Source organism: Neolamprologus multifasciatus, chromosome 20 (assembly GCF_963576455.1).
Source record: "Neolamprologus multifasciatus chromosome 20, fNeoMul1.2, whole genome shotgun sequence".
Lineage (NCBI taxonomy): Eukaryota > Metazoa > Chordata > Actinopteri > Cichliformes > Cichlidae > Neolamprologus > Neolamprologus multifasciatus.
This window is the reverse complement of record NC_140458.1, coordinates 10013354-10041293: the sequence shown is the minus strand read 5'-3', so window position 1 is coordinate 10041293 and position 27940 is coordinate 10013354. Positions and strand designations below refer to the sequence as shown.

General features: G+C 38.1%; 3 protein-coding genes and 1 long non-coding RNA gene across 7 annotated transcripts in view; 2 read left to right on the top strand and 2 right to left on the bottom strand.

The window, feature by feature from the left end:
* The first annotated feature begins 33 nt into the window (after positions 1-33).
* On the top strand, positions 34-5228 carry LOC146494441 (acidic mammalian chitinase-like). 2 transcript variants are annotated; one of them, XM_085145369.1, is made up of 11 exons: positions 34-1094; positions 1182-1211; positions 1304-1522; positions 2464-2520; positions 2631-2796; positions 2951-3075; positions 3519-3642; positions 3736-3918; positions 4025-4141; positions 4670-4802; positions 4939-5228. In XM_085145369.1, the coding sequence occupies exons 3-11, from the start codon at positions 1323-1325 to the stop codon at positions 5226-5228; spliced, it is 1395 nt and encodes a 464-aa protein (XP_085001495.1). In that variant the 5' UTR covers positions 34-1094; positions 1182-1211; positions 1304-1322. The 2 variants fall into 2 exon arrangements, with proteins under 2 accessions (XP_085001495.1, XP_085001496.1); XM_085145370.1 differs by lacking the exons at positions 34-1094; positions 1182-1211 and having other exon boundaries at positions 1220-1522.
* On the bottom strand, positions 2259-4768 carry LOC146494442 (uncharacterized). The gene is made up of 3 exons (XR_014871458.1): positions 4654-4768; positions 2637-2802; positions 2259-2526 (listed from the first exon to the last, which is right to left on the bottom strand). It is a non-coding gene; the product is annotated as an uncharacterized LOC146494442 (long non-coding RNA).
* A 2073-nt stretch (positions 5229-7301) lies between the features above and the next one.
* Positions 7302-27940, top strand: part of LOC146494436 (chitotriosidase-1-like) — a 45658-nt gene continuing 25019 nt past the window's right edge. Inside the window, exons 1-11 of one of the 3 annotated variants that reach the window (XR_014871457.1) lie at positions 7302-7385; positions 7470-7496; positions 7583-7787; positions 7869-7925; positions 8021-8186; positions 8254-8378; positions 8458-8581; positions 9624-9806; positions 9930-10046; positions 10169-10301; positions 13088-13462. Coding sequence is in view for 2 of the 3 variants with exons in the window: in XM_085145367.1 (XP_085001493.1) it covers positions 7304-7385; positions 7470-7496; positions 7583-7787; positions 7869-7925; positions 8021-8186; positions 8254-8378; positions 8458-8581; positions 9624-9806; positions 9930-10046; positions 10169-10301; positions 11635-11894 (1479 nt within the window). In the remaining variant the exon portion in view is untranslated. Of the gene's footprint in view, positions 7386-7469; positions 7497-7582; positions 7788-7868; positions 7926-8020; positions 8187-8253; positions 8379-8457; positions 8582-9623; positions 9807-9929; positions 10047-10168; positions 10302-11634; positions 12392-13087; positions 13463-27940 lie in introns of those variants that run through there. The other 2 variants (XM_085145367.1, XM_085145368.1) reach the window with 2 other exon arrangements.
* LOC146494440 (N-fatty-acyl-amino acid synthase/hydrolase PM20D1.2-like) lies at positions 13449-26894 on the bottom strand. Its single transcript, XM_085145363.1, has 13 exons — positions 26606-26894; positions 26438-26524; positions 16663-16898; positions 16490-16576; positions 16261-16394; positions 16062-16181; positions 15846-15921; positions 15704-15765; positions 15532-15610; positions 15361-15432; positions 15118-15283; positions 14912-15011; positions 13449-14690 (listed from the first exon to the last, which is right to left on the bottom strand). The coding sequence occupies exons 1-13, from the start codon at positions 26874-26876 to the stop codon at positions 14561-14563; spliced, it is 1620 nt and encodes a 539-aa protein (XP_085001489.1). The 5' UTR covers positions 26877-26894; the 3' UTR covers positions 13449-14560.

Sequence of the window (27940 nt, the reverse complement as noted above, 5' to 3'; positions counted from 1 at the left end):
CTGACTAAATACTCTTTTGCCCCACTGTATGTTGAGATTAAAGAAAAATAATAAGCTGTTGTTTTGTTTTTCTTTTGTTTTTCTGTGAGAGGAAAAACATCTAATAATATCCTGAAACTGTTTTTCTTGTTGTTCTTATCCTTCTGAAAATTATGATAGGAAAATGTTCATCTTTAAGCTTGGGACTGATAAACGCCAACAACTGAACAACTACAACAATAGACTAAATGATCCAAATCATTAATTAAACCTCTATTATCAATTATTTTATCAATTACATCTCATTATTTATCATAAAAAGATTACAGAAAAATTATCATCTTTGGGTTTCGGACTGATTATTTGTAATTGCAAATAAACACCAACAAACTATTTTTTATTGACCAAATGATCCAAATTATTAAATAAACCATCAATTATTTGATCAATTACTTCATAAAATAATCTCATCATTAATAATCTCATTATTTACAAAAGTGATACAAAGCTGCAGGCTAATTTATTTGCAGCATAACACGAAGCAACAGTGTGTAACTAAACGAAAGACCACTTTGAAGTTTGTTGTTAGCTGTTTATCGAGACATTACTATGGAAACCAGTATGATCATGATGTTCTGTAAAATACGATGCATCGGCTCACAATGTTATCAGGTCCTCTTATCAGCAGGGAATGGCCTGAGGTGATTTCACTGTAGCAGGTTGAAGAAATTTGGCGTCAGATTTATCAGGTAATAAAAGCCATAAGCAGTCATCTTATGACTGATGCATTTATTACATTTTGTTGGCACACAACCTTTGTCCCTGCCCTATCGGAACTATAAGGACTCCCTGGAGTATTTGTGTCAAACTACCTGTGAAAAGGTAATCATCAGCGCAAGAAGGTTTTCGTGACTTTAATATGCGTAGCAGCAGTTCACAGAAGAATTAGCTGTAGAACGCAGAGTTAGTTTGATTCTGTCAAAATCAGTCTTACAGTGATTCATGAAATTTTAAATAATTATCGTAAATAACTATTTGTTGGTGTTGCAGTTCACATGTTGCAGATGGAAAAAGGATAAACTGATTCAACATGGCTCGAGTAACAATCTTGGCTGGTAAATAAATCATCATTATTTCAGTTACTACTTAATTGAAAAGTGTAAAATTCTGCAAAATAATAACTAATATATTTGTTTTTCCAGGTTTGTCCCTTTTGATTTGCCTTCAAGTTGGTATGTATTGATCATCTATATGTATTACTGACACGTGTTTCTGAATTACATGACTTAAAATGAGAAAAAAAAAATTCTCCTCTTTGCAAAAGTGTTTTCAACCAAACTGGCATGCTACTTCGCCAACTGGTCCCAATACAGATTGGGGTGCTGGGTACGGGTGCTGGGAGATACATTCCTGAAAATGTAGACCCCAACCTGTGCACACGCCTGATCTACGCCTTCTCTGTAATCAGCCCCTCAAATGAGATAACAATGTACGAGTGGAATGATGATGTTCTTTACAGATCCTTCAATGCCCTCAAGAACAGGTGAGTGGTTGAAATATTACTTTAACCGTGGCTTTGTTCTCAATCATTAATAACAAAAGTGTGCAAGGTACAGCAGCTGTTCTGGCATGAATGGTGAAGTGGTATTCAAATAATTTTTAACCCTAAGCACTTCACTATTGACAGATTCGTTTTAATTTTAGTAGTGCAGCCAAAATAAAGAGGAAAGAGGAAAGAGTTACATGCAAAAATCTCAAAATAAAACAGATTTAACAAGGCAATGGTCTTTAAATGAACACAGAACCTATCATTTATATATATATATATATATTATATTTATACCAGGATAAGAAGCTTTTTTTATGGAACACACACCATTTCTCAAATGTAGCATTCTTGTGCTTCATTCGTTTTGCATCAAATTGGATAAAGTTTAAACTGTGTTCATATATAAAAGACATGTCACATGTGAATGATTTGTGGAACCAAACTCAAGTTGAGCTTTTGGCAGTCAGCATTTCGATTTTATTAAATGAGACATAACAAGAAAGGAGTGAATCTGACTAAAAAAAATAGGACACTGTATCCTCACACAACCTGTTTTAAGGGGTTCAAATTGACTCAGTACTGAGATACAAAATCCAGTAAGCAGTACTGTGGTTTTTTTCAGGCCTATACGAAATTCAACCTGTTTATACAAACAGAAGAGTCATTCCCTGCTGACCAAAAACAACCCAGGTTAAAGACAACTTCTGCCACCTCGAACCACAAACAATTATCACTCATCATCACTCCTTACACAATTTTTGAAATAAAGGGTTTCTAATGCAAAATTTTCATAGGAGTTATGTTAAATGAATAAAAAATTGGGAAACAAATAAAAAGAGTAGGATGATTTTACATGACATGAGGAATGAGGACTTTCTTGTCAAGTCACATGGCTTAATTATAAATCTACCTGTTTTTCTACATCTCCATCACAGAAACCCCCAGCTGAAGACTCTGTTGGCTGTTGGTGGCTGGAACTTTGGCACTGCACAGTTAGTCTACATGACAACAGCATCACAAAGCTGTAGAATTACATTATTTCACATAACAACAACAAATTCATCATCACCTCAATATATCTATAAACTTTCCATCTCAATAGGTTTACCATCATGGCTTCAACTCCTGCCAGTCGCCAGACATTCATCCAGTCTTGCATCAGATTCTTGAGGCTGCATGGCTTTGATGGACTTGACCTGGACTGGGAGTATCCTGGAGCACGGGGAAGCCCACCAGAGGACAAGAAGAGATACCAAGTGCTCTTACAGGTTAGTCTGGAAATCAATGTATACTTGTAAATACTATGCACATTATATTTTAGTATGTTATTGTTGTTTTTATATGTATTTTACATATAAAATGTGCTTTCTTATTGAAATGAATGCACAATATCATCCTTGTCTACTGTATTCTTGCATCTAGGAATTACTTGCTGCCTTTGAAAAAGAAGCTACTGAGACCAAACAACCACGGCTCTTGCTCACAGCTGCAGTGGCTGGTGGGAAGGGGAACATTGACAACGGCTATGAGATTGCCAATGTGTCAAAGTGAGTTTATTTGATAGGAAGTCACTAAAGTTCCAATCCTAAAGATTTCATCCCACTTTTCATTTTGCAGCACCGGAGGTTACTTTAATAAATGCAAGTATTAATTCATACTAAAACACTGACGGTCCCAGATTTACAGGGACAGCAAATATTTGATCAGAAGAGCTACCTGTGGTTTTATTTACTATACACACATTGCTTAATGTGAAAGGCTTAGACAGCAAACCACAGTAATAACATGAAGAAATGATGTAGAGAGATAGCTACATAATGTGAATACACTGAATGATTTTTGTTGAATGAATGAAAAGTTACAGTTTGAATACATGGGCATTTTTAAGGATTTTTACTTTAAATATGTTCAAGTTCTTAACTTATTTTACTTATTATTATTATTATTGATATTATTTCGTTACATTGTATTTAATGATGATGTTTTACAGGTTTCTAGACTTTATAAATGTCATGACCTATGACTACCACGGAGCTTGGGACCCATTCACTGGTCATAACAGCCCTCTGTACCGCAGCTCCGTCGATCAGGGTGATAACATATATTACAATGTGGTGAGTGAAACTTTCATCAACATTCATACATATATATATATAAATATATCATTATAATAATATTATATAATATACTATTTTTTTCTCTCAAAGGATTTTGGTATGAAATATTGGAGGGACCAGGGAGCTCCTGTGGAAAAGCTCTTAGTCAGTTTCCCCACATATGGACGCACATTCACCACATTAACAGCTGCTAATGGTCTTGGAGCTGCAGCCACAGGACCAGCGAGCGCTGGGCCTTACACCCGTGAAGCTGGGTTTTGGTCTTACTACGAGGTCAGCTAATACAAAGCAGCATATCTTCAGTTTTATTACACCACAATGTTTTCCATAAATCGCAAACTGTGTGAAGGGTGTTGAAGTATTATTTTCTTCTCTACAGATTTGCACTTTTGTCCAAACAGGCAGCATAAAGTGGATTGATGAGCAAAAGGTGCCCTATGCCATTAAGGGCAATGAGTGGGTTGGCTTTGATAACAGGCAGAGCTTTGAAATCAAGGTACCCATGCCAATTTTGGTTTAAGGTGATAATACAAAACAAATCATAATGTTCTTATTAACTGGCAGCTATATCTTACTGCTCTTAAAGTAGTACAGACATCAGGTAAAGTTGATGATTATTAATCTGTGCAGTTATAAACCACGCACACGTAGTTTTTAATAACTTCTATCAGGAAGAAGATGGCACTCTTACATGCAGCATTATAGAGCCGCAAATATTTTTCATTTTTTGTATGAAATGTGATTTATTCTGGATACTTTCATTTTGTTGTGTTACCTGCTTTGCAGATATGATAAAATTTCAGTTACATGTTGGGTTTTCCAGCATATGTTTAAACTTCATTATTCACTGTTTCAGTCCAGAGCTAGTGATGTTTAAAAGAGTCTTTTAAGCTTTTTGAAAGAATTAACGAATTCCCTGCTTTGTGTTTCATATTAATATTTGAATACATCTGGTTACTTTTGGATTGTGCACTGGGAGAAATGTGGTAGTTTTAAATTGCAACTCACAGTTTATATTTCACAGGCACAGTATGTGAAAGACAACAGATTTGGAGGAGCATTTGTCTGGTCTCTGGATCTCGATGACTTTGCTGGACAGTTCTGTGGACAGGGACATTATCCTCTAATTAGTTATCTGCGCACTCTTTTGAATTCAGGTAAACTGGAAAAAGTATAAACATGGACATGTTAATATTCATCAGTGTCATCATCTCTACTTAAGAAAAGGTTTTTTTCTCCAAAATTTCCTAAACATATATATATATATATATATATACTTACTGTATTTACTAGATTCTCCACCACCTCCACCGGTAACCACACATCCACCACTCGTCTCTACGATCCCTCCTGGCCCAACAGCTACTACCACTACTACGGCTACTACTACCACTACTGCTACTACTGCCAAAACAACCTCAAGTCCTGTTTCTGGAAGTGGATTCTGCACTGAAAAGCCAGATGGCCTGTATGTAAATAACGAAGATCCCCACACCTTTTATCAGTGTGTCCATGGACATGTCTACATCCAGAAATGTCCAAATTATCTTATTTACAGTGATGCATGCAAATGCTGTACCTAATTGACACTGAATAAAAGTTGTCTTGATCTAGCAAAAATGTTTTTTTATTCTTTTTATTTTTCTATGAGAACCACACTGCCTGGACAGTCAATAAAGCCATAAATTCTAAAAACTGTATTAACCATTAAGCAAATGTGCCCAGTACTCTGCAATACACATTATGTAATGCAGCTACTATAGCCTGAATTACATATAGGTCCATTTTAAAACTAGGATGGGTTTGCCAAGATTTGCAGCTAGCTGCACATTTTTTTCTTTAAAGGTTAGAATTAGATGAACAATATTGAATTTTTGGTCTTTGGATTGAAAATTGCACACCCAGTTAATGTACTTGAAACTGGAGCAGGTTTGATTAAACTTTACATGAAGGTAACTAAAAGATTGTACAACAAATACAAATCTGGCCATGTTTCCTTTTTTCTGTTTGTCTAGCATTTATCTGGCATTTTCTTTTCCTCGAAACCTGCTATGGCTGTCCCTGTGCCAGCATTGTAACGGCTGGCTCAAACACAATAAGGGATTCAAAACCACGGTGAAAGGTTAAACCATTATTTGAATAGTTGAATTAATAAAGGAGAAGAGTGGCTGCTGCAGCACGGTAGAAAGAAAGAGTGAGTCAGAGCTTTACAAACAAACAACTGAAATAAATTGAGCCAACAAGTAAGCACAGGCACTTTCCAGCCATCCGACCAAGCTGAAAATTAGGTTTTGTTTTGAGGAAACACCAAAATAAATTATGTGTCAGTATAATATTCGCTGCAATTCCACATCATTGGTACTCGAGCTTTTTCAATGCACAGCTCAATATAATATTTAACAATTGCTAACATTAAAAATGGCTTTGGTTTTTTTTTTGCAAGGTTGAATTTTAGTAAAATAAAGGTTGGTGCAATAGCGTCAGTAAACTTTTGACTGTTGTGGTGCTGCACCACTGTTACCATCGTGGTGCTGCAGTAGAATGAAAACCCTTTCCTTTTGCTAAATATTGTTGCTTGACCCTGTTAGGATATCTAATAAATTATAGAAATTACATTTTGTGGGTCTTCTGCAATGTTCAGGTCCTGCTTTACTGTCATTTCAGTCTGTCACTGGGAAGCTGCCAGACATAACGACTGTGTTGAGTCTGTTCCTTCCCATTCCATGCAAGGCCACCTGGGTTGGCTGGAAGACTGTTTACTTAGCCTGGCAGGGCGAAGGACACTGTCTCAGCTGAACTATGGACACGCACACACATACATATACTGATACTGATAAGCACTCACCGACGCATCACCCTCCCTACCCCGGATCCAATGCCACCTCCAACGCTTACCTCCCCTCTGATGTGGACATCGGGTCAGTTGGAGGCACAGTCGAAAGATTGCAGCGGTCCCAGATCAGATGTACACACTGGAACTCTTTCCCATGTTGCTTGTCTGTGTTTATTGTGCTATGGTGTGTTGATATCTGTGCGTTCCTGTATTATCCTTTTGTGTTACACATTTCGATGTTTTTTTCCTCACTACCTAGCCTGACCTGTCTTCCCAATGTGATGTTTGTGTATTGTATGTACGGTCGGCAAGGTCTGTCATCTCGGTTGTGGGCAAAAGACCTGCAACTGACAAATAAAGGCTATCATCATCTCATCATCAACATGATCAGACCATAATATATTCATTATAATATTCAAAATTTGTGCATATAATTAGATTTTACTGTAATGAAATTAAGATGCTAAGTTTCTTTTATAGGTGTATAACTACTAAACTGCTGCTTGGTAGGGGGCTGCTAGGCAACACGATGATGTCATAATATCAGGTAAGATCCTTCAGGGACCTAAGATGTACCCGTGTGACGGTTTTGGTTCCTCAGCTCCTGACAGTGTAGGAGTAGTTCACAGACAAGCGGACAGGTAGGGAACATATGTAAAATAGTAAGACAGCTGTTTTTTGTATTTCCGCCTAATTTTAACTTTCTAATTTTAACACACTTTGTGTGTGTGTGTGTGTGTGTGTGTGTGTGTGTGTTCATGAATCAGTTACTATTTGACTTATGAAGCAAGTTTACTTTGAGTTAATGATTATCATAGATTCTGCATGTTTTTTTTCTTTACTGCACTGTTTTATTACATTACCAGTCTTACCTCAGCTATCATGCGCATCCTAATTGTGATCTCAGGTAAGGGAAATTGAAATACAGATTTTGCAAATGCAAATTTTATATTTAACTATTTGTATGTAACAAAAAAATGCAACTGTTAAGGTCTCTGTCTCGCCTTTGGCAGTCTGGGTGAGTTCATAAATTGTACTAACCCTTTTATATTGGACAGTCATATAATGTTTTAAAGAGACTGAAAAATGTTCTTTCATATTCAGTCTCATCCTCCAGACTTGTGTGTTACTTCACAAACTGGTCCCAATACAGACCTGGCAATGGGAGGTTTATGCCTTCAAATATTGATCCAAACCTTTGTACGCACCTAATCTATGCCTTTTCTGGTATTAATGAGGCAAATGAATTAGTGACCATAGAATGGAATGATGAGGAACTCTATAGATCCTTTAATGGACTCAAACAAAGGTTAGTCTATTTTCTCCTCATATCACTTACAAAATGTTGAGAAAAAATTATCTTTGCTGCTGTATCTTTATATTCCCACAGGAATCCAAATCTTAAAACCCTGCTGGCAGTTGGAGGTTGGAATTTCGGAACGCAAAAGTGTGACACTAAGCATAAAACAATAATGAATCATAAATTTTCTCTTTATACAGATCTTTTTAATTGTGCCTTTCTTTCGCCAATCGGTTTCATAGGTTCACTACTATGGTGTCAACACAAGCCAAAAGAAATACATTTATACAATCTTCTATCAAACTACTGAGAAAATTTGGTTTTGATGGACTAGACCTAGACTGGGAATACCCTGCAGCAAGAGGAAGCCCTCTGGAAGACAAGCAGAGATTCACAGTGTTATGCAAGGTCAGATTTGGAGTTACTGATGATTGGCATGAACCACGAAGTTACCTTTCTTTTCTGTGGTTTATAGGAGCTACTACAGGCCTTTGAGGCAGAGGGAACATCAACAGGACGGCCCAGGTTAATGATTTCTGCTGCTGTGTCTGCTGGTAAAGGAACCATTGATGCCGGTTATGAAGTCTCAGAGATGTCAAAGTAAGCTTATTAGTAATATCACATCGCATGCCCTGCAAAACCTGTTTTGCTGACCTTGACCTCTCATGCACTTTATCAGGTATGTCGATTTTATTAATGTGATGACATATGACTTTCATGGTACCTGGGAGAGTGTCACAGGACATAACAGCCCCTTATACAAAGGATCCCAAGATATTGGGGACCACGTTTACTTAAATACTGTGAGTAGATGGGTTCATTTTTCTCCCCTGAAAAAGAGGGATTATGCAATTCATTCTGTTTGTTTCTTTGTCTGTTTGTTAGTGGTCTAGTGTTTGCAAAAGTTTGCAAGATATCATTTCAAATTTTATGAAATGATAGATACCAACAAGACAACCAACAAGTGATTTAATTTTCATGAAAATCAGATCAATGTGAAAACTAGTAAAAACTTTACATACACATTTTTTTTTTATGGGTCATGTTCAGACTTCACAACAATATACTAGGTCTTGGGGGGCATGTGCACCCAGGTTGGCCAAACATTTGACCTTTATGAAATAAATTCAAGAAACCATATTGAGTTATATATCATATATAAGGGTATGGAGAGAGCTGCACAAGACACTACAACATCACTATGACACTATAATATTTCTCAAAATTACACAATGACTGAAAATATGTTAATATCTCAAGCATGTAGATTTGCATGTAAAAGACAAAGATTTCAGCTAATTCTGCTCCAATCATATGAATAAAGATGAAAAATACACCCATTTAGTATGTATTAGGAAAAAGCTTTCATTTAGATTAGATCATCTCCAAATTTTGAAGCAATATATTTGTCAAAGGGGAACATAAGCGCTTTCTTTTTCTGAGCTCTTTAGAAAAAATTTTGATACAACATTATATGACTTCACAATGACACAAAAATATTAATATAGTGCAGATATGACTATGAAAACAATGCAGATATCATTATTGGGGATAACAATACCAGTTACCAGTGCAACATAAAACACCAAACTTTTAGTATAGCCCTTGCCCTTCAGGACACTGCTCCTGTTTTAGACTGCAGTTGCTCCCAGCCACACTCCACTTTTCCACACAGTTCTCAACCAACTGACGATGGATTGACATTGATTGTCACCATTTTTACACCCTTCTCTAATTCTAACACTTGAGAATTTAAATCACAAATTATTTATAAAGTCAATGAGTCACTGAACCTGATAATACTAGTATTAATGACAATATAACTTATATAAATTTACATTTTAGGATTTTGCTATGAGGTACTGGGCAGAAAAGGGAACACGTGTACAAAAGTTAAATATGGGCTTTGCTACATACGGACGCACGTTTCGTCTTTCTACTCAATCCAGTCAAGTTGGAGCCCCTGCCAGCAGCCCTGCTGCTGCTGGCACATTTACAAGGGAGCCCGGCATTTGGTCTTATTATGAGGTAAAAAGAAATCCCCACTCTCATATTAATATGTTCATTGTAAGTCAGTTTCTATGTCTAAGTAGCAGATCGATGTTAATATGTCAAGTTACCACACAGAATACGTTTTTTATCTGTTTTCAGATTTGCACCTTTCTTCAAGGGGCCAGTGTCCACTTGATTGAGGACCAGAAAGTCCCATATGCCACCAAACAAAACGAGTGGGTTGGATATGACAATAAAGAAAGTTTTATGACTAAGGTAGACATGTGCATCTGGATGTTGCTCAGTTTTTCTTTGCCAGATAACATTAGTACTAAAACAACATATCACATTAAAATGTGCATACTGTTATTAAATTGTTTCGATTGTTACTGCTTCAGGTCCGTTACCTAAAAAACAACACTTTTGGAGGAGCCTTTGTCTGGGCTCTGGATCTAGACGACTTTAATGGACAGTTCTGTGGACAGGGACAATACCCCCTCATCAGTTCTCTTCGCTCTCTTTTGTTTCCAGGTAATAAAATTCCTACATTAGCATTTTATGTTTGTTTTGAGCAAGCCAGTTTTGGATTTGGGGACTTGGATTTGGGGAAACCTGCAGTCAGCTGAGACTGAAGAAGTCACTTGGATGAGTGACGAAACGTTTCTCCCACAAAACGCTACGTCCAGATGAACAGAATCAACTTTTGGACAGCTAGCCAGTTACTTATTAGTATGCATATTTTCCAATTAGTCAGTATAAAGGCTGTTAATGCCTTATTTGAGATAACTGAATTCTATCATAGCTTCCTAATGATTGTTAAATGAAATACGTAAGAAGGCTGCAGCACATCAGTGACAATCCTAACATTATTTGCTCTTTAGCAATAAAAGACTGGTCATACTGTCATAAAAGCACTTGAGGATGATCTATTTTTATTAAATAAAACACAAAACAAGTGTTCAATGTATCCAAAAGAATACTGACACTGTTGAATAGCTTTCTGGCCTTTCGCAAACCGAAAGCTGGTCAGCTGAAAGAAACAGAAAGTTTAAGGACATCTGTTCTGAGCATTTAAAAAATAAAAATAAAGATAAGGAAAAAACGTAAAAATATTTTAATACCATTTTAAAATGTCTTAAGTTGTCCATTAAAAAATATTCAAATAAAATGTGTGTATAACTCCAAATTTGATTAAGGTTTATTGGAACACCTGAGAAAAGGACATATAAATTGCAACAGGGAAGTGTAAAGAGGAAAAACATGTACGGAGCCCAAGCGTGCCAAGTGTCAAATTTCTGGTGACTTACACCTCACTTTAGAACAAGGAGCAAATGGAAGCACATTTTAAGAGACCATCATTTAATAGGAGGTTATCTGAACATTATTAACATTTGCAGTTCATAAGAAACAACTGCAGTTATTAGGGCTATCAAAGAGTATTGACTATAGGCCCCTACGTCTATGTATAACACCTTGCTTACTAATTAGCAAGCAGTAATTACAAATGTTTTAGGAAAATTTTGTAATTTAGGAAAATTATTGGCCTAATTGTTAAAAAAAAAAAAAGGTTTTGCAAAGAATTTTATTGTTAGCATTATTAACAACTTTGACTAATAAAGAGCTTGTATGCTACTAACATGCACACTAGCAAATGTTTAATTATTAACTGACTATTAATTTGCGCACCCTAATATAGCAGTGGTTTTATGTAGGATAATTTCTTATATTATATTAACTAAAAGTTAATTTCTTTAATTTAATTTCACTTACTGATAAGTAATAATAGTAATTTATGATGATAATAATAAGTATTATTATTATTAGTAGTAGTAGTAGTATAACTTTATAGCTATTGTTTCTACAGATCTTCCTCCACTTCCAACTGCTCACACAAACCTGAATCAGGCGACATCAACAAATAAGGATCACATTTTGCCTCATCCTAGACTATCAATCACTACTACAACCACTGACAACTTCTGTGCTACAAAAATTGGTGGGCTCTATGCCAAACCTGACGCTCCAGGTTCTTTTTACAGCTGTGCCAATGGCATCACGTGGATCCAAAGCTGCCCAGCTAATTTAGTCTTTCGAGACAGTTGTAAGTGCTGTGACTGGCCCTAGAGACTCTGGACTATTTGTTCTGAGTTTTGGTTTTCAGCTTGTTTTTATTACCATATGGGTCACTATAATGTTATGTCACATTTGGTCAGTTTTGATCATTTTAAACACAAATGCATGACCTTCATCTGAATTTTTTGTTTTGAGGTTTGGCTTTCAGAGTCTAATCCTTATGTGAACCAGTCCAGGTTTTGCAACGTATGAAATAAAATATGATTATAATTACATTACATTATTCATCTGAGGATGTGATAACTGTGAAGCAAGACCCACTGTTTCTGTGTAGATAAGATTGAAAAGTTGCCATCTGAATTTCACATTTACATATTAACTGAACATGAACTCTGACCAGTTGTCATTGCCACAGTAATCTCAGTCTTGGTAGACCATTGCATGCTAAACTTAACACTGTATGTGTATTCACTTGCAAATATGCATCACATTTACACAACTATGGAGGACGAACAAATAACTGCAACAATAAAAGCAGCACTGCTAACTGTTCAGTCTTTTCCTTCCATTATGCAAAACTGTCCAAGAGATTACTGCCCTCAGGAGGTTACAATATTAGGTTCTTCTTATATATTAATGAGAGAAGACAGATGAAGTGCCACCTGCAATTTTCAAACCTTGCATCATTGGGCAACTACTGCCTCTGTATTATTGGCTAATAGGAAGCACACCTTTTAGATCATAGCACAGAACCTCAAGGGGCATTTTATATTTATTTTTATTTTGTGTCAACTCATTTTAAGCTTTTCAGATGCAAAACAAATTATTTTGACATTTGTTCTATAGCTGGTTTCAGACATAGCTCATTACCTCACCTGTACAAGTAGTTTCTTCATCCCAGTTCAGTTTCCCAAATCAACTTTCAGAGCACTTTTGTATGGATTATGGCAGTGATTTGAATGGAAAGGTGTTCCCTCACTTCAAGTATCTGTATTGTTTTCTGGTGTAGGATAAATCAAAACTCTGTTTAAAGCATTTACCATATTCAGGGTGGTAAAGTTGTAAAGATATGTTATCTAATCATCTTGTAGTGTCATCTTTTATGGTGTGTTGTGCAATCAACTCTAAAACACTTTATTAGATGACTAATTGCTTTTTGCAAACCTTCTTGTGCTTTGAGGTCTTGCGTATGACTACTGTTAATGTTCCTCAAAACACTAATATTCAAACATTCCCACATCCAGGAATCACACCAGTAGACCCCACAGACCAGCTTGACATTGAAACCTCAACGATAAAGGCATAAGAAAAACCCTGAGAATGAACCATAAAATTAAAATTCAAAAATGAAAAATGAAAAATTTAAAAATGTTTTTTTTTTTCAACTGTAACTTGTATTTGTAGATTGAACATTCAGATTTTTTCCATTAATTTGAACTTGCATGAGTTTTAATTTGTATCATATTTGCGACATCTTTTATTTACTGATTTGATTATTTAATTGAAAAAACGTAAAAAAAAAAATTAAATGTAAAATCTGCAATCACGTATGACCTTCATTTCAAGCGTCTTAGGATTTTGTGTTTCGGCTGCTGTGTTAATGCATTTTAATTTTGAAGGTCTTTTGTAATCATCTTACTATTTTTCTGTATAATTCTAACATTCTTTCTTTTTATGTATTTCTCACGTTTTATGTTAAGATAGGTGGGGATTATGTTTTTCTTCCCCCTGTCCTTATCGATAATGGTCTAGTCCAGTATTTACTTGGGCTGTGACTTAACCAGTTAACCTACTAACCAATGCCAACCTGTTATACGTCAGCTGGTTTACCTATGAAGATGGTTAATTAGATTTTTTTTTGTTTCCTGCCCTTTATTTAAGCACAAATTGTGTTATGTGTTGCTATGGCCCTGATGAAGGCCATAAGCCGAAACACGTTGGTCAGTTAATAAAGTTGTTCCACTTTACTTTTAAGTGTTGCTGGAGTTCCTACGTTGTTAGTTCCTTGTCCTCTTCATGCACCTTGGAAGTAGGTGAAGTTGCTGCTAAAAATCCTAGGTGACACAAGGCTTGGGTTGACAATACCCCATCAGCCTTTTAATACCTGAGAGGTTATTAAAAACTGTCAAATTGCTCATACTGTTGTGTTAAGAAAGCCTATCTAAAATTGTGAACAGATTCAATCACATTTACAAATCTGGAATCATTTTAATGAGTCAGCCAGTAAAACAGCATTCTTTGAACATGTAGTCCAGTGTTTGATTCAAGTTAAGCATCCCTGTAGGTAGTGCTGTCATTTGTACCATTCATTATGAGCACTCCAAATCAGAAAAAAAAACATGTATCTTTATGACTGTACTACTATCAGTGTCCCACAATAAAACATATAATAATTGGTTAATTGAATCATATTATACCACCATAGAGTTCAGAAAAAAATAGTACATCAGTCTGCATATAGTACCAAAACTTAATCTTGAATGCAAAATTCTAGATAGCCAATTCACAGTGATTTTACTGCAGAAAGGTCAGTGCTCTATCTAGTCACATATCACTGAAAAGAGTCAGTAGTCCACATAAAAGATAAAAGTACATCCCACTTTGAAATTAGCAAAATTGTAGTTTCTGATTCTATAATGCAAAAGTTATTTAGTGCAATATCAATGCATTTTGTATGCTATTCATGTGTTTATCTTATCACCAATGTTGTCAATTGCTTAGAGTTCATGGACAGAGCTGTGGGGCTCAGGGAGCTTCCTAATGTCACAGTTCTGGATCAAATTGAAGTAAAAAACGATCATCTCCTCGTAACTCTTAGTGGAAATCCTTTCATTGATGCCATGGAATCTGAGAAACAAAGGAAAAAAAGGATTCATGGTACCTGGAACAAGAAAGTATTTTATATATTCCCCTCTTCTATTCATGCTGCATGATCTGTTTCTAGAGTTCAGAAATAATCACTGCATGTGGAATTCTTCTTACTGTATTTGTTCAATTTTAAATTGAGGTCTGCAGACATTTTTGGTGAAAATATATTTTGACAGTATTAAAAACTGCTGAATTCTCACCTCTCAAGGTCACCTGGCTTAAACCAAGCTGGGGAAAACCGATAAATATTTTTGGTCAGGTCGACGAAGTGTCGACTGTCTGTGTTTCCAATAAAGATACCTGCACATTTAAATATGATATTAAATTACTTATAATGTCCCGAAAGATGCTTTAAAATGCTTCCAGCTAATTCATAAAAATGTCTACAAATCTGTATGAACCCTACCTGGAGCAACTGTAACTGTTGGAAACAAGTCCAACACCGTTTTCTTAATAATTTGGAAGCCAAAGGCCTTGTCATCAGCACCGCTGATGGGTAGAGGGTCAAATCCATTAACAAGTTCTACCTTCACTCGCTGGTCGCCCACTGTATCCTTGATGATGTCCAGTACCTAATAAAGACAGCACACATCTCATATTCATGTCAAAGTGTACATAGTAAGGCATTCATTCTCAAAAAGGACTCTACCTCTTGTACCGACTGCGCTGAGTGAATTCGTAGATTTACATAAGCTTCAGCAAGGGAAGGAATAACATTTATCTGCAGAGGGAGGGAGATATTGAATTTTTACAAAGAAAAGTAACAGGCTTAAAATCTTACTTCTTGTGAATTACATTCAATTTAAAATAATCACTGCACCTTTACTCCTGCATTAAAAAAGGTGACTGCTGTGGTAGTCCTTACAAATGCATTAGATACTGGTTTTCTTTCAAGTATCCTGAAACATAAAAACTGGTCTATTTCACTGGAACCAATCACAAGAAAACATGACATTTGAATTTATATTCAAATGATATTTAGCAGTTATTACCTGCTAAGGAGCGGAGAGAAGAGCCACAAATTCGACATTATGAACTTTAGTGGTAAACTGAACTGAAGGCAAAGAATTAGTAGTTGGTAAAGAATGAGTACATGAGTATACTACTAGTAAAGAAGTATTTAGATTACCCTACCTTGTGGGCCAGATGCTCAAAGGTGTCACCTTCAGGGCCATAACCAAATAACCTCGGCATTGGGTTGTCCTCTAGTCTGAGGAAACAGGATCACAGTTAAATCTTTTATACTAGCTTTTTAAACACGGGGTAGTAAAATTATGCAAGGCAGTGAAACATATGAACAGAGAAGCTAAACAGAACTCATTATAGCTTAAAAAACAATGTTCCTCTCACCTTTTGACTGCTGTGGCTAAGATCCCAATGCTAGTTTCCCTGGGAGGCATCGAGGAGTGACCAGGGGTCACAGACACACTAAGCTTTATAACGGCCTGGCCTTTTTCACTTAACTGGATTCTGCAAATCATAAATCGTACACATACACATAAGATGTGATCAACACAAGTGCACAACACATGTTTAGACAGGTTCTTACAGAGCAGCAGGTCCTTCAAGACCAGGAATGATTCCATCAAGTATAGCCAGGCCCTCGTCCATGACAAACAATAGCTGGACACCACGTTGCTTCAGAACACGCACTATGTTCATCGCTCCATTGAGACCACCGATCTTAAAAAAAGAGATTTTAAAGAGCACAGCCATTAAAATGTGATATTTCCAATCCCATTTAAGTTTGTAATGTCATAGTGAAACTGTTAACATACTTCTTCATCATGACCAAGACCGATGTAAAATCCCCTGCGTGGAGCATAGCCCTTTAACAGCAAGTACTCCAGCGCCTGAAGTATTCCCTAGAAGAAATAAAACAGCAGTTTAGTCAAATATACCTCAAGTCTGTTTAAAAGTAAGCTCACACAAAAGTAATATGTTTTCACACCATTAGATTGTTTTTGTCATCTATGGTTCCTCTGCCGTAGATGAAGCCATCGATCTCCTTTGCAGAAAATGGTAGTGCTTCCCAACCATCTGACTCTGAAGCAGGTACTACATCAATGTGGGCCAGCAGCATGTATGGAACCAGTTCAGGCTGTGATCCTTTCACCCAAAACAAGTGGCTGTAGTTTGCCACTAATTCATGATGAACCAAGCTAGAAGAGAAAACTGTAGGGAAGGCTGACAAAAACAAAAAAATTAAAAACAAGCTGAAAGAGCAATTCTTATCTTAAATTCATCCTATCTTTCATGTCTTATTATGATAACTTTTTCATGATTATGACTTATTGATTTGTTGTTTATAGTAAAAATTCAACTACAAAAAGCATCTACTGGTTCCAGCTTCAAGCAAGTGGTGATCTATGGTAAATAAAATCACTATCGCACATTTTAGAAACTGTCGCAAGCTGTCACCTGCTAAAATTGAACTATAGAAAGTTTCATTTCACAAGTGAGATAAAACAACTGATAGAGGAGGCTATGAAAATTGCAGCAAATGCTTTACAAATGCAATCACTGGTTACTTTACTAGGTGCACCTGTTTAGCTAGTCATTAAAACAAATATCTAATCAGCTAATCACATGCAACCGAGTCAGTGCATTCAGGTATCTAGACATGGTCAAGATGGCCTCTAAAGTTCAAAGTGAGCATTAAAATGGGGGGAAAAATGTGACTTTGAACCCAGAATTGTTATTGGTTTCCGATGGGTTGGTCTAAGTATTTCAGAAACTTGTGATTCTCAATTTTAAATCCATGTAGACATTGAGGGTTCTCGGGAGGGGCCGTGCTAACACCTGCTGCTCTCTGGCAGCAGCACCATGCTCTCCCTTGTTTTAAACACACTTTAGAGCAACACGCAGCAACACTACACTTGAGCGGGAGGAGGAGGGTATGGGGTCTTAACACACCCCCGTTCTCTGCTAGCCATCGGGGCGGGGGGGCTGGGAAGAGATGCTGGCTGTCCGATTGGCCTCCCTGCTGCTGCGGAGCCTGGGGCGGTCTGCTAGCCTCCACCCCGGAGGGAAGGGTTACATCTCTTGGGTCTGGGTGCCGTTTCCCCCTCTGGGGGCGAGGATACCTGGACCCGGGGTATAGAGTATGTTTGGGGAGTGTGATTGTGTGTACATGTCCATTTACGTTTATTCCTACGTTGGGTGAGTGCTGAGTGTTTGTATATGTGTGCATGAGGGTGGGAATGCATGTCTGTGTCTGTGTGTGCCTGTTTGTCTGTGTCTATATGTCAGGTCGGGTCTTAGACTCCACCTCTCTGGGAACTCCCAGGCCCTCCAAGTGTGGAGGCCTATCTCCCCTCACCACACTCCCTGCCGGTGACTGATGCCCTCAGGGGTCGGTGCATTGTTGGTTCTTGGTGTCCGGGGCTGGGCGCTCAGGTATGTACCAGCTCACTCCCGGTGGCTACTTGGCGGGGCCTGGCGCCTGCTGCTCAGTCAGGCCTCTTCCGGGGCGCGGAGGGCCCTCGGGCCTCCGGCCTCTGTGCCTGCGGCTCGGTTCACTCTGGCACAGCTGGCTGCCGGCGGAACCGGCGGGCACGCCGGTGCAGCCCCCTCTAGTTTCTGCCCGGTGGCTACTGGGTGACCCCTCGTCTGGGGATCCTCAGCCCTTCCCATGAAGGTGGCACGGATGCCCCTCCGGTGGTCCTCCTTGGGCTCTTGCACTCTGGGGCCTCTGGATGTCTGGGGCCTGGATCTCCTCCATGCCTGCTTCATGCCCTGGGGGACAGGGCTATGGCTCTCTACATCCTCTTGCAGACCATTACATGGGGAAACCATTTGAATACAAGCGCGCCGATCCACACAGGTGTGCACACAGGTGTTCACTGTTTGTAGACTTAAATCACACCTTTCTTGGCTGCTACTTCAAAGCACATTGTGCGCTGTCTGTCCTGCGTGCTGCACAACAACATTCAATATTTAGTATTTACTGCTGTTTACACTTAGCTAGATTAATGCGATGGTGTTGTGTATAGTATGTTGTTTTGTTTTGTTTTTTTTTTGCTTGTTTTCTATTCTTTTTCTCTCAACAGGTGATCCCGGAGATATTTTTTTTCCCCCCCTTTCTCACTGTCCCTCTCCCCTTCTGTTTTTCTTTTCCTTCCTCTTTCTTTCTCCCTTTCCTATCCCTCACTCATGTCTGTCCCGTCTGTAACAACTGAAAATAAAATAAAATAAATAATAAAAACAAAGGTTGATCAAATGGACCAATACGGCAATGCCATGATGATCCATTTGGCAAAATAAATCCATTGGGTATCCTTGTTGGTCTTCAGACAACAATTCTGACGGCTAAAGAACCAAATGGGACAGGCAAAAAAAAAAAAAGAAAAAAAAAAGAAACTTGTGATTTACTAGCATTTTCCCACACAGAAAAAACTGGCAGTTTTCCACTTAAACAAGTGAAGACCAAGCAGCAACATCTGCAATTCTTATAAGTAAGGACTTTTATTTGAAAAGATTAGCTTTTCAATTGTTTTGGGGCAGAGTCAGCTTCTTTTCCTTACATGACTTGGCATCAAAATACACTATATTGCCAAAAGTCAAAAATCAACCATCCAAATCATTAAATTCAGGTCTTCCAATCAATTCCATGGCCACAGGTTTTATGCACCTGTGGCTATAGAATCAATCAAGCACCTAGACATGCAGATTTCTTCTACAAACATTTGTGAAAGAATGAGTTGATCTCAAGACCTCAGTGAATTCCAGTGCAAGTTCAGTCGTGAAATGTCCTTGCTACTAAATATTCCACAGTCATGTGAACAGCAGACGCTGAGCCTCCAAAAGTTGATTCTGTTCATCTGGACGTAGCGTTTTCAGTGGGAGAAACGTTTCGTCACTCAGCTGAGACTGAAGAAGTCACTTGGATGACTGCAGGTTTCCCCAATCTTATAAACAGTACATTTGCATAATGACTGAAACCAGCCCAATGAAGGAATGGGCTGGGAGGTCACCTTCATCATAATTATGCAAATTCTCATGACCATTGATCAACAACCACTGATCAAAGACCACTGATCAATGGCCATGAATACCATTCACAAAGAGTTGGGGAATGGCTGCAGTCACAGCATTGTAAGATGGTGAAAGGTGTACTCTTAAGCCCCCTCCGCGATTCAGAGATGGTCTTTCCCTTTTCACATAAATGGCTTCCTTGACTCCGCACTCAAACCAGCGTTCCTCCCTGTCTAGGATGTGTACATCCTCATCATTGAAAGACTGTCCACTGGCCAGTAGGTGTAAATAGACTGCAGAGTCCTGGTCTGAAGAGGTGGCTCTTCTGTGTTGTGCCATCCGCTTCACCAGAGGTTGTTTGGTTTCCCTGATGTATAAATCCTGGCAATCCTCCTGGCACTTAACACTATGTTACTCTGTTTGTGTCGGGAGACCCGATCCTTGGGGTGGACCAATTTTTGGCACAGCGTGTTTTGGGGTTTAAAAGCCACAGAGACGTGGTGTTTAGAAAAAATGTGTCTCAACTGTACTCCTGACACGTACAGGATCACTACAGATTTTCGTTTAGGCAGCGCTTGTCCTTCTCTCCTGGATCAGCTGGTGCTTTCTTTAGGCGCCTTCCCAGCTTTGACAAAAGTCAAGCTGGGATAACCACAGTTACTCAGAGCCTTCTTGATGTGATGTTGTTCTGCTTCCCTGACTGCTGAATCTGTGAGGATGGTGTTCGCTCTGTGTTGTAGCGTCCTGATGACACCCAGTTTGTGCTCCAGTGGATGATGAGAGTCAAACATTAAATACTGATCCATATGTGTAGGTTTCCGGTACACATCAGCTTTTAGATGTTCCCCATTACTGATGGAAATCTCACAGTCTAAGAAGACTAACCTGCCACTTTTCATATCCTCCCTGGTGAATTTGATGTGTCGGAATCTGGCTTTGACAGTTGCCAGGAGAATGGTACTTGTCTGACTGACACAAACCAAGAGTAAAGTTTGGTGGAGGGGGTATTATGGTTTGGAGCATTTTCAGGAGTTGGGCTCGGTCCCTTAGTTTAAGTGAAAGGAACACTTGTGCTCCCAACAGGGAGCACAAGTGTTCTTTCAACATGACTGCACACCAGTGCGCAAAGACCCATAAAGTCATGGATGAGCAAGTCCAAGATGGAAGACCTTCTTCCAACCAAATAGAACACCTTTGGGCAGGCCTGGACTGGGAAGAAAAATCAATAAAGTATCAGCCCTATACTTTATTATACACGTCCTGCCGATTGTGAGATACCATTCTGAGATAATCAGCTGGCCAAAGGAGGAAATAGAAGCTACTGACATCAAGACAAGGAAGTTCCTTGCCATGGAGGGTTTCACCCAAAGTTCAGCAACCTCAAGCTAAGCTAAGTGGAAGGAAGGATGCCGCGGACAAATGAGTGTCAGAAAAACTATCCAGGATGAAACAACAACAATCCATGAGTACATCAGGAAGAGGTCCACTCTTGCTGCACTTTTCTTGGCTTGTTCTAGCAACAGCCGCCTCTTGTGACTGCAAGGACTTTAGATTAGCTGCTGCTATGGTAAATGGCCTGCATTTGTAAAGTGCTTTATTATTACTTAGTCTTTAGCGTCCCTAAAGACTAAGTAAAGCGTACTGTAAAGCTCTATCAGTGCCCTGGGGCCCTTCTGATTAGTGGCTGACCTGCTCTGCCACCTGAGCTACAGCCACCCCGCACTAGTATTACTGTTGACACATTTTGTTGCATCTGTTTTCAAGTTCTTTTTCTTTTTCTCACTTAGCTTTTCAGTCCCACATTTTTATTTCTTTTTGTTTGTCCATCTGTATCAACGCTTCTTCCACATTTAATTATGTTCTACAAGGTGGAATATTGTTGAGGGACTGGTTGGACTAAGATAATGTTTGGGTAATTTAGTGTCAGTAATAAGAATGAACCAATTGGCTGTCAGTCCAGCAGCCCTTCAAGATGGCCTGTAGCCTGTCTTATATTGACAAAGCGAAGGATCTTACTGAAGCCACTGTGGAGCTCTACAGTAACTGGAAACACATGACCTCAACAGTAACCTGAAACCCATGACTTCCACACTAGGTAGAAACACGTCCAACATATTGCAATACGGGACACAACACAAAAACAAAGGACATTTCTCAATTCTAAAGTACGTGAGTCCGGACTTTCATTCAAACTACAGGTGAACAATAGTCAAAGCCAGATGTTTCCCCGTTATGTCGATATCAGTACACACCTACACAGCATGTCAACAAACGTGAAAAAAAAGCCACAGGATATAAAAAAAATACATGAATGATTGCAGGTAAGGGTCTGTATATATTAGTATTTACGAAGGGTATGTTGTGACTTATTACTTACAATTACAGTGGTCCCTCGCTATAACGCGGTTCACCTTTTGCAGCCTCGCTGTTTCGCGGATTCTTTTAGTGCAATTTTGCATGCTTTTTTTTTTTAAAAGCACATTGTGTTCTGCGTCCCGATCGGCTGTAGATCATTGTCGATCTCCTCCGTGCCCTGCCGCGCTCTCCTGTACAGTACAGAATCGCTACATCGATCACTAGCAGTGCGACTCTGAAGTGCTGTACTGTATGTTCGTAAGTTTTCTCCCCAACAAACACAACAATGCCGACGAAACGTTTTGCACCATCAAAGGCACCTGCAGTAGCGTCCAAAAGGCAGAGGAAGATGCTAACCATCACACAAAAAGTTGGACTTCTGGACATGCTAAAGGAAGGTTATTTTTATTTATTTTTTTAACCATACGGCCCACCGGATTATAAGGTGCATTAAGCTTAAATTAAGCAATTAAGCTTAAAGTTAAATTCATTAGTTCTAAAATCTGTCATTATTATTTATAGAAAAACAAATATACTGTATGTTTATTTCTCAAATACATGTTTGGGACTGACAACAGGTTTTGATCTTTGGTTTCATTCTATAATGGACTTTTTTTTTTTTTTTTTTACGAAGGTTTGAGCTTTGAGAATTTAACCAAGAGAGAAAAGTGTGAAACTGTTCATGCCTTTCTGAGAAAAGTGTATAAAGTGTGTAGTGATGGGTTTTACAGCCTTACAACATTTTTAAAAATTGTAAAAAATAAAGCTGGCTACTTCGCAGATTTCACCTATCGCTGGTTATTTTTAGAAGAACACCCGCGATAAACGAGGGAACTCTATATACAAATACTGAGAAATTTCAATCCCTTCTCTCTTTTGCTCTGAGGCGCGAGGGGAAAATATCGACAAGTCGATGAACATCATCTACAGATATATTCAGTAAATGCCCAAGACACCTTGAGAAATGTAAATTGCCGCTTGACTTTTTTTGGAAAACCCGACTATAAACAATATGCGAATATCACACCGGAAACGAAGCGCCCTACAGGAGTTTCCCCACCGGAAGTAGCATATGCTAAGGTGCACATAGTCTATTGGAACAGCAGCATACTTGATAACATCACCGTTCCGGAGTTTTTACTGCCATCCCCTCTTAATTTAACTGTGATTAATATTTACAATGGAAATTACACATTATGTTTTTGATCATCTCTCTTTTTTTGTTTTTTAAAGATAATTTTTAAAAAGTATTTTAAGCACTCTGGCAAAATTTGCTTTTATGTATGATCTGTTCCATAATGTCTAAAGAGCTTCATACAGTTAAGCACAATTACTGCATGTATGAAAACACAAGCTTAATCTCTCTATTAATAAAAATAGTATACATGTATGCCTGAATAATAAGAAAGAGGTGAGATGTTAGAACACTTTTATATTTATTTTAATAGACACTGACCCTTACAATAGACAGCTGGGGTTTGGAAGAGAATTGAACAAATATTTAAAATATAATCGGATCACTTTTGGAGCAGCCGTCAGGATCTCCACGCATTAACATTGTTTTTGCTCCCAGTGAAAGCGTTTCCTCTTGAATTTAAATATATTTAATGTTATATTTAATTCAGAGTCAGCTGTTTAAAAAAGAACAGAACATTTTACATCAGGCGGTATAACAGGTGAAATTTAAAGTATACTGACAGCTCTACAACTAAGACCTCAGTATTAAATAAAACAGTCCAGTTATAAAGCTTAACTTTAATCTGAGCCAAACTGATTTGCTCAGGAACAAATCAAACACTGAAAAAAAAAAGAACAATAAAATGTTTAAATTATCTAATTGACTTATATATCATGTTTAACCTGAGTAGCGAAAGACCACAGGAGGGGTTTGAAAACGATGTCCGCTGTTCTCGCTCGGTCTAGTGAGCCTTGACCTCCCAGGTCAGCTATCAAGCTGATGGGTAACAGACGTCTCCGAAAACGTCGTCCCACTTTGGCAAATGTGCGATGTCTTGATAAATCGAGCAGATATTTGAAGTTTGCACAGCTACATTCTCACCTGAAAATGTCCTAAAAGTTTATTTTGTGACCCAGAAAGAGTAATATTTCAAACTTTTTATATGTACTGTGTACACAAAAGCACACATATTGAGACACAGCTTGTGCAACGTAATTGTGTTCAAATTTGAAGTCACATGTTTCCGGTTACTGTGGAGGTCACGTGTTTCCGGTTACTGTGGAGCTCCACAATTTTTTTGTTTGTTTGTTTTTTATTAATTAAACAAATGTAACAAGTACAACAAATATGGCAACATTTTAGAGACTTTTTCCAACTTGAGATAATACCAGAACAGCCTGTATTTCAAAATATAAAAGACAGATAATGAAAATAATATAAACATAAGTAACTAAAGAAATAAATAAGTAAAATTAATAAAAATTAAATTGAAAATTAAAAGACAAGAAATACAATTATAACCTAGGGGTTTTCTAAAAGCTTTAGTTCATTAACCATGTGATGCAGATCCACAGCTTGTTTTTTGTCCAGAAACTTTACAGATGAGAAGAAGAGGCAGAGTTCTTCATGAAAAGTGAAAAAGGATGGCTTAGTTTTCAGAAATCGACATTTATGAATGAACCCATAATAATTATCACATTTAAGACATTTTCAAGTTTCTTTTCTTTTCTTAGAGATTCAAAAATAATATCATTTTTAGAAAATTCAAGTAAGTTTGGAATCTTTGGGAAAAGCCAGTAGTGCACATCGTCCCACGGGGATTTACAGTATATACATTCGTAAAATAAAAGTTCTGTCGAATCAATATTCCCATTACAGAAAGAACAAGACTTATTATCAATAGGAAAACGATGTCTGAGAAATTCTTTGGAAGGGTAAACGCCTGAGAGTATTTCATAATGGACCTCCTTAGCTTTTGGAGGAATGGGAAGTTTTAGGTAATTTGCTCTGATTTCTTTCTTTTGATCGCAGGAGAACGGTTATGAAATGGAATTTGGATTTGATCTATATGGGGGGAAAGCGTTAGTGAATAATTCCTTAATTTTAGAGTTTTTTAGACTGTTAGCTCCACAGTGGCTGCAGCCAGGTGCTCTTAGTCGACAAAGGGTCATGAGTGATGTGACTTGAGTGTTTTGAACCACGTGCATCTCGGTGTAACGTTTCCACATACCTTGGCTCAGCAAGACGTGTAAAGGTCAATTCTGAATAAGGTGTACGGAACAAAGTACATCTGCACAGCAAACACTAACTGCGTCTGTATCCATTTATTAGCGCTATACAAGTTTGACATACAAAAACTACATTAACGTTTAGAGTTTGCTACAACTGACCGATCAAATCATGCGTGCAAGCGTCCACAGCCATCAGCTAGTTCCACGTTGAGCACAGTGTTGGGAAGTAACGGAATACATGTACCGCCGTTACGTATTTAAAATACATAATATGAGTAACTGTATTCCGTTACAGTTACCGTTTAAAAAGGTGGTATTTAGAATACAGTTACTTTGTTGAAATAAATGGATTACACAGCGGTACTTCCCTGTTTCATATTATCACGGGTCAGGACTGTTAGGGTTTTGTTTGACAGCTATGTTCTGTTGTTCCAGGCAGCAGAGTTACGGTCGCCATGGTTACAGGGTGACCCTCTCTCTCTCTGCGTGTTTCCTGGGTGAGAGAGGCCTTTTTGTTGTTGTTGTGCTAAGGTGGTATTCTACAGGTATAGCTCTAAAGAATGTAGCATCATAGGCAGTGTAGTCCGTGCTGCAGGGAGAATGGACTGCCATACCCGTTATGTGAGCGAGGGAGGGAGAAAAAGGAAAAGTATGAGCTGTCATCGAGCAAAAACGGGAGCTGGAAGCATGTAAATATAATAATAACCACTGCAGCCAAGAAGAGTGGCTGACAGCCCAGTTGTAAGTAAGCTATTAAGACTAGGCTGCACACTGTGTCCGTGTTTTCCTCCAAAAACAATAAGTTCCGTTGGAGCAGCCTTTCAACACCTCAAAGTTGGGGTGTTTTCAACACCTCAAAGTTGGGGTGTTGACCCAGCCAACAAAGTAAAGCTATTTTTCGGCTACGAGCCTGACACAGAACCCACCGTATTAGCCAGAGGTCCCTTTACTATGGTTCGGAGCCGCGGACCTTCAGTAACAGTAATAAATCACACAGCAATAGTACATTCACGTAGTTGTAAACAGCATGATAATATATTAAGTAATCCAAAGTATTCAGAATACGTTACTCTGATTAATACGTCACAGAATACATTTTGGGGAATGTATTCTGTAATCTGTAATGGAATACATTTTAAAAGTAACCTTCCCAACACTGTATATAAAATAAAGTTACTTTAAGCACGTTTTACTGGCAGGTTTACCTTTTCGGAGGAATCTGTCAAATTCGAGCAGGGCAGTGGTGTTGCTTTCTGTTTTTGAGAATGACACGGTGGGGATGCGGATTGCCTCTGGACAAATGGAGACAAATTGTTACCAAACAGAAGTGTCTCTACCTCCATCTACATCCACTACAACACGACTCCGAATACCTTTAAAATTTGCTAGGAGCTCCTCTCTCTGATGGTGGTCAATGACGAGCGATTTGTTATTCGTCTTTTCCCAGTGTGCGAGTTGAAGTCCGGCGTTAACGTCCAGTGAAAGAGTCCTGATAGCCGCTATTGTAAATAACAGGACTGTAATAAGCAAGCTGCTAATAATTATCTTTAAAAACTTAAATATCCTTAACTTTGAACCCGACTCAGTCATTGTAACGGTTGTTGTGTTTACAGCAGAACAGTGTTGCCAATAGTGATGGGTCATTCGCGAACGAAATGGCTCTTAGAGCCGGGTCTTTGACGTGAACAACGGGAGCTGGCTCCTTATCGCAAGCCGTCAGGTGTTGGGGGGAGGGGCGGTAGTTACACTCAGTAGCACAGGAACAGAGCCAGAGGGAGAGAAAGAGAGCCAGGGACAACAACGTCACATTAGAAAGGTATAGAAATCATCCACAACTATTTTCAGTTGCAGATGATAAAGGATTCAGAAAGTTTATTCATGCAGGTCCATATGACAGAGAATATGCATGTTCTTTTTGTTTTCATATTTTAATTTATATTTAATTGTGTTGTGGTTTGCAGTGTTTTGTGTTGTTTCACTTTAAATTTGTAAAAGGAAAAAGCTGAAAATTTAAATAGTTAAAAGTTGAAATGTGAATAGTTGATTTTTGTATTATATGATTTATTTATTACATTTTATGTGGAGTGAATAAATATAAGTATATTTATGGTGGCCCCTAGAGACAAAGCACATACAAACTTCAAATCACGTACGAACTCTGAAGCACGTACAAACTCCAAAACATGTAAAACCACGTACAAACTCCAAAACACGTACAAAAGACAACAGAAGTGCTCCAGGATGCTGGGCGCAGTGTTGAGCTTTTGTTACCTAGTGGCTACACAAGCCAGCAAGTACCAACGACCGGATTTGGTGTGTGGTAAATGAACATTTTTTTAAAATTATTTGAATATATATGAGTGCCTGTGTATAAATACACAAACAATACACACATGCTTTCAATTGTGTAATTTAAGTGATCTAGTAGCTCTGCTTTGGAAGTTCAGTTCATGCTTGAAATGTGTTTTGGAGTTTGTACGTGTTTTGTCTCTAGGGGCCACCGCATATATTTATATATAAACATATATAAATAAAACCACTTTTTTTATGTTAGTAATTCCTTTTGTGCATAATTTTATATTATTGTTAATAATAAATTAATTAAAGCAACAAAAGAGCCGAAAGAGCCAGCTCTTTTTAGTGAGTCGAACTGAAAGAGCCGGGTCTCTAAAAAGAGCCGGAAATCCCATTACTAGTTGCCAACTCCA